Source organism: Odontomachus brunneus, unplaced genomic scaffold (genome assembly GCF_010583005.1).
Source record: "Odontomachus brunneus isolate Ranch 3 - 2012 unplaced genomic scaffold, Obru_v1 Obru_scaffold_033, whole genome shotgun sequence".
Classification (NCBI taxonomy): domain Eukaryota; kingdom Metazoa; phylum Arthropoda; class Insecta; order Hymenoptera; family Formicidae; genus Odontomachus; species Odontomachus brunneus.
Genome location: NW_022639483.1, coordinates 2354861 through 2362157, shown reverse-complemented (window position 1 = coordinate 2362157; position 7297 = coordinate 2354861). Strand labels below are relative to the sequence as shown.

The window sequence follows — 7297 nt, the reverse complement described above, 5'->3', positions numbered from 1 at the left end:
TATATATATATATATATATATATATATATATATATATATATATATATAAAATATATACAGGGTGTCCCGCGTAAGACGGACCAAAAGAAAAATATAAGTAGAACACATAAAAGTGAACAAAAATTGTATAGGTTGTTTGAAAAATGGCCTATATAATTTTTGTTCACTTTAATATGTTCTACTTATATTTTTCTTTTGGTCCGTCTTACGCGGGACACCCTGTATATATATAAAATATATATTATATATAAATATATATATAAAAGTGAAAATATACTATATATATAAGATAAAAAAATATATATAATATGTGTGTGTGTGTGTATGTGTGTATGTATATACACACACACACACATATTAATTATATTTTTTTTTATCTTATATATATAGTATATTTTCACTTTTATATATATATATATATATATATATATATATATATATGTATTTTTATATTTACACATATTTATTTTATTTATTTATTTATTTTTTTATTTATTTTATACATATTATATATTTTTTTTTATCTTATATATATATATAGTATATTTTCACTTTTTCACACATTAAATAAATATTTTTTAGATATTTTTTCTCTCAGTGAAAGACTTACACACTCATGATATTTTTATTTTATCGTCCGAAGTCATCTCTGTGTATGGGCAAGTTTCTTTTCCTTTCTTTCTCTTTTTTTCTTTAATAACAACGTGTATTACAGAGTAAAGACGAAGAAGTCTTAAGAAGTCATGAAGTGCGTCCCCTTGAGCGTTCGACCAATAAGAACTCTCTCATTAAATATTTTCCATCACGTCGCGCACGTGGGGAGCACCTTTGAATTCGTTCGTTTTGTGGCTTTTCGCAACTTTGATGCGAGGAAAAAGTCATACAAAGTAGTCTTTTGCCACGCGTGCTGTTATGGCGAGCTACAATCGCGGACTACGTAGTTTCAATATGCAATGATTCATGTGTAGATACGGGATGGTGTATGTGCCAGCGGAGGTCACCGGTCGTATTCACTACTCGTCGGGAAGTTTCACAGCCTGAAGGGTGGACTGTCTAGTGAAGAATCGAGAAATCAAGCGCCACGCCACGCACACGCGAATACGCATCGCTTCGCTGTTGGCATTCGCTCTAGGCGCGTTCATGCTTCGGCAATGTTTGATACAGAATTATGAAGTAACTGGATCTGCAATTGTAAGTGAAAGTGCAGGTGGGACGATATCATGTGTTGTACGGACACGCGGAGAATTTCCACTCAATATCGAGTACAATGTGGCGTAACGAATGTTCCTTGTCTCGAGTCATCCGGTTTTTCGCGGGCAAAAGAACCGAAATTGCAACACCGGAAACACGTGACGCGCGTATAAAACCAATGCAAGTAAAGAGCGCAAATATCAGATTAAATCGCTATAACTTTTATCGACTTGGCTTTAATCATTGATGAATTATCGATATTACACAGCGATCTTACGTGACTTCTTCATATCTCATTGCGGATAGTAATACGCCTGAAGGCATTCTGATTTAAAATGATTATCTTGGTGAATCGTTACATATTTTCCAAATTGCACATTACTGGCTCTTGGAGTATCTAAATGAACAAATATTTATTACGTTATTAGCTTTTTTTACTTGTGAGCACATATTTACCAAGAACTCTGGACACACTTCACGACTACTGCTTGAAGATCTTCAAACTTAACGGTTCATTGCGTTGCCATCAATACCGATAGATACGATGTCGAGACTGTCATGATCTGTAATGTAGAGTTTGTCTTTTATATTACAAATTAATTCTTTGGTTTATGACATAAGAGAGGATATAAAATCAAAGTATTAATTTCCGGACGTAATACAATCTAATACTAATCTTGGACATTCTTATTGTTTTGGTCTTTAAATATTTCAACTTTCAAAATGAAATATATATGTATATATTTTCTGTTAAAAGTTCAAATATTTGTATTTAGATAGCAAAAAATTAGTGTTTTTATCTTATATTTGAATTTTGTCATGAAAATAATATTTAATTGCATTCAACAATTTTTGCAAAGAGAAGAGCCACTTTAAAAAGAGGACATCTGGCAAGTGCAGGTATTACTTTCGTAACTGTTGCCCAAAATTATCTTGTATATTTCACTTGAATCTTACATTAGTAAACGACTCTAGAGAGCGATCAAATATCTTCTTGGCAGTAAGAGGAAGTTTCCTCTGCGCTCTTGACATCACGAGTATTAAAGTACGACTGCTTTCGAAACTTAAATTGTACTATTCTGCATCGTACGCTGCAACTACGATCGTTTTACTCTACGGAGGCAAAAGCAGTTAAGGGACTGCTTTTTTTATTTATTTGCTGATGTTTCTTTTACGCAAACTCAAAGTAACACATTATCGATTATTGTTTCAGACGTTGCTTTGCCTCTAACCTTGTTCCTCAGATATTCTCCTGCAAAGCAATATATATAAGCATTTTCAGTTTTGTTACAACGTAAAATAAGAAAGACTACATTATCTGTTCCATCACATTGGGACTGTCGATCGATTAATATCGAATATCGAAACAACGCGCGCGGATATTTATTAAAACCGCTCGGGAAGTGATAAATAGAAATTACCAGATGTAAGAACACGCAAATTTCAACAAAATTTAATATACACATTACTGATGTCAATATATGGCTAGCTAATAACATATATATGTATATATTTTTGGTTTTTTTTCATGGATTATTATATACAGGATTGAATTACTTTTGTATGTCCATAACGTTCAGTGTTTCACTCACGATTACGACGAGAAACGCGGAGATGTAAATCGAGAAAGTGTTCTCGATAAGTAGCACTATCCAAAGAGAGATCAAGTATTCTTCCGGCAGTAAGAGTGAGTCGTCTTTGCGCTTTTGACATCACGAATATTAAAGTACGACTGCTTTTGGGATTAATGAAAATAATTCTGCTACCACCAGCTAAAAATAATTACAGGTGAAGAAAATGGAGAAAAAAATTAAAAGAAACAGAAATAAAGGAGGAAATGTCGTTAGATGATTTTTGGAAACTAGGATGATATGTAACATTGACTTTCCGCTAGTCGTGAGTTTTTGTAAGAATTTTAAATGTGGCTGCTTCTTACAATTCCAATGTTGATCCTGCAGAAGATAAGGGTGCATTGTCCTACATTAAATATTTGTAACAAAATATGTGCAATCCTCGGATATTCGTCGTAACTTCTCATAAATTCGATACATGAAAAAGAATCACCTAAAAGTGTTCTCCTTTTCACCCTTGGTTGTTATTGTTGAGACCACCAGTTGTTCCGTTTAAATATGTAGCAACTCGTGCGGGCCTAGGTACGACGACGCGTGTCCGTCCAACAGTCGTGCTCGAGATTTCGTCGAGTAATATGAAAAAAGCCAGGATGAATCGAAAGAAAGAGAGAGAGAGCCTTTTATAAAAGAGGACTTTGTTCCAAATTTTATAATTAAAAGTGTTGTGCCGCAACATTTTTGTCTTGTCCCTTCTTGATAAGCAAAAATGAAATGAGCATTGTTCAGGAAGTGCGAGTGTAAGTGAAAGTGTGAGTGAAGAGTGAAGAGTGCGAGTGAAAGAATAGACGGATCGATCCGACATAATATAATAATACGAGTATGATGGGGTCACGCAAGGAATCTCTCATATCGAGTCCTCGAATAAGTAACAAGCGTTATTAATTTTGAATTATCTGCCCATTAACGCTCGGCAGCTCCTTCATTACATCAAGAACATTTGACCATGCGTGAAATTGATATTAGGCAAAAAATCACTAGTCAAGTAGAATTGCGTTAAAACTTTACATAATCCTTATCAATGTGACTTTATTACTTCTTCACGAAGAGACGATGTGCCATAGTTTCGCGTGATTTACTTTATGTTTCATGCTAAATGTGAAGGTATCTGTTAAAACAAAACGATTGAGTTTCAGCTCTGTTTATTGTTTCGTGTTCTTTTCTAAAAATTACTATCGTCGCGAAGTATAGGCGTATGGAAAAATATGTTGCGCTATTATTGTCTATTGCTAGTGAAGACATATTTACACAGTAAGCGGCACATGCGCTTCACGACTACTGCTTTATAATCTTCCGACCAAACGGCTTGTATGTTCATTGCATCGCCAACAAGACCGACAAATACGATCCCGAAGCTTTCATGATCTATAATGAATTATACTGCTTATACTATCAATTAATATATTTTTCTAGACTGTTGCATTATAAAAAACATTGTCACAAAAAAATACGCTCTTGAACGTCGACATCAGAGATTTACATCAAGAATAGATCGTCGCGGAGAGTTTTTTTACGGGCGCAATATTTGAAAAAAATTTATGCGAATTTTATGTACAAGAGAAGAGTATATATCGAGTATATATCGATACACTCGCGCGAGCACACGTTTCTACAATTATTCTCCAAAATTATGCTGCGTATTGCGCGTGAACCTTACATTTGTGAACGATTCTAAAGAGAGGTCCATTATTTTCCCAACTGTAAGCGTTAATTGCTTTTGCGCTCTTAATATTACGAATATTAAAGGACGGCTGTTCTCAGGCTCCAATTCGTACCATGCAGAATCGTACGCCGCAGTCCCGATCGCTTTGCTCTATAAAGACAGTTAATTAATCGGAGTTCATTGAGAGGCTGCGGCATTTGCGTGATCGTTGCTTTATATACACACAAACAAATCCGGAGTCTGTGCCGTTAACCATCGAGTTTATCGTTACGTCTCATCTCTAACCTTGTTTTTCAGATATTCACCGGCGAAGCAAAATATGAACGCTTCCAGATTCGTCACGGTGTAAAATAAAAGGGATCTCACTATTTGTTCCGTCGCATCGGGACTACCGATCGCCTGCAATATCGAAGCATTGAAGCAGAGGGATTATTGAAACCGCCGCGCTGAGTCATAAATCGATATCACCCGCCTAATGTACATAAGAAAACACAAAAGAGAAGGAGAGAAAAAGAGAAAGAGGGAGAGAGAAAGATATAAATAAAGAGAGAGAGAGAGAGAGAGAGAGAGAGAGAGAGAGAGATATTTGTGTTTCATAGTTTATACAATTTTTACGTGAACAGTTTCGTGATAAATAATTCATCTATGCAAAACGCCATAATACTTTCTCTGGGACGGTGACAGTTATTTCCGAGAACCGCATTAGTTTCGTTGCGGCAATTATTTATGCGACAATCATCTACTGTCGTATAGAGGTTATGTGCATAATTTGTAGCGGCTGTGAATTCTTATCTTATAATCAAATTATTAAATAAATATATTGATGGTTTTTAAAAGACAGAATAATGTACCATCAATATTTATATCCAGGCTCCACTCAAGAGATTCCACGGACAACAGCATACCGGAAAAGGAAACGTCAAGAACAGAGCAGGAGTGAAATAAATTATGAGGTTAGCATATATATATGTGAAAACTTATAATTTGTGGAAAAATTAAGATAATCGAAAGCTACTTTTAGTTCATAAGTGTGATACAAACTATATAACGTAAATTTGTCTTTATATATTTTGCACTTATTGTACTATCATCTTCAGCATTACTTTTGTATACACAGATACCTTGTTTGAATGACTTGGCATATTATGATATTGAAGATGACGACAGATTATGCGATGAACAATTATGTATTAATGATGATACAACAGGAGTTGCCAATAACGATGTATCAAACGATGTAAGTATTGATATATAGAAAAGCTTTCATGTAACATGTAAAATGTATAGACAAAATTGACAGTATAATATTATACTGTCAATGTTGTCAATAAATTTTGACAACAACTATAGCGATAACCACATTTATCCTCTTTACTTAAATAAGTAAAATTGAAATTATAAAAATTGACAATTTATTGTGACAACCAATCATCAGCATCAAGTTTCAAATTCATTCTTGCATAACATTGTTAATGTATTTATTGGTGTAGGCTTCACTTAATTTGGACGAATCAAATGGTAATATCCAGGATGGACTATTAGATGAGGAATTATTTGATGAGGAAGACACAATGACCGTTATTGATGCTAATAACGATATACCAAATAATGTAATTGAAAGTTTGCCATTATTAATTTCAAATATGTATGAAAGTAATTTTCAGTATTATATAAATGGAATTTGGACGATTCTGAACAATTTTTTGCATTTTCAAAGTTCTCCTCATTTTAAATCATTCATTATATTATATACCATTTTATTTAAACATTAAACAAATTATTACATATCTGATTTTCTATGCAGGGGGACATTTTGGGTCAAGATGGACGATCCAAAAACTACTTGAATGAAAAACTGTGCAATTGTACATGTACAACAAAAGGAGAGGCAGTATTAATGGCGCTACATCTTGCGAAGCGTCATTCACTTACTTGGGTAGCTGTACTTGATATTCTAAAAATGTTAAATAAGCTGTATGACGACGACATATTACCAGCATCTAAGTATACATTATTTAAAAACTTTTCGGTACAAGACATTTCGTATAAATATCATATATTCTGTACGAATTGTGAAACGTACCTTGGCATTCGAATCAACTTAAAAACAAATGAATTATTTACGTGCAATAATTGTTGTGCGACATTCCATGAGCAGTCAGGTTCATATTTTGTAACTTTAAATTTAACTGCTCAAATCCGAAATTTATTGAATGATCCAACTATTCAACAAAATATTCAATATCGATTCCAACGAACAAGAGAGGTTGATGTAATGTCGGATATATATGATGGGGCAGTATATTCGAGTCTTGAACGTCCGGGACAACCGTTACATGATAATTGGAATTTATCCTACACTTTCAATACTGATGGATGTCAGCCCAGTAAATCTAGTAAAATGTCCGTTTGGCCTATTTATGTAATGATCCACGAATTGACACCGGAATTGCGAAGTAAGCATATACTTTTAGCTGGATTATGGGTACATAAAAATCAGCCTAATATGAATTTATTTTTGAATCCGTTTATCACCGAGGCGAATGTGCTTGCAACCGAGGGAATTAAATGGCACTATAACAACCGGGAAATAATAACGAAAGTTTTACCGATATGTTGTTGTGTCGATTCCGCTGCCCGATGCACTCTTCTTTGCATGAAAAAATTTAATGGTTCATATGGCTGCACATTTTGCGAACACCCGACAAAAAGTGTCAATGGTTACACAAAATATCCTATATCGGTTGAGGTACCTCCGGATAGGACTGATGAAACTATTCGAGAAAGCATGATGAAATATTTGACAGATAATCCG

The 7297-nt window shown here is 34.1% G+C and overlaps 1 protein-coding gene across 1 annotated transcript in view; it reads right to left on the bottom strand.

Moving 5' to 3' along the window:
- Positions 1-4434: 4434 nt before the first annotated feature.
- The window catches only part of LOC116843517 (odorant receptor 13a-like), a 4524-nt gene continuing 1661 nt past the window's right edge, over positions 4435-7297 (bottom strand). The window contains exons 4-5 of the mRNA XM_032813980.1: positions 4768-4881; positions 4435-4632 (exon numbers count right to left, since the gene is read on the bottom strand). Coding sequence (XP_032669871.1) covers positions 4435-4632; positions 4768-4881 — 312 coding nt within the window. The remainder of the gene's footprint in view (positions 4633-4767; positions 4882-7297) is intronic.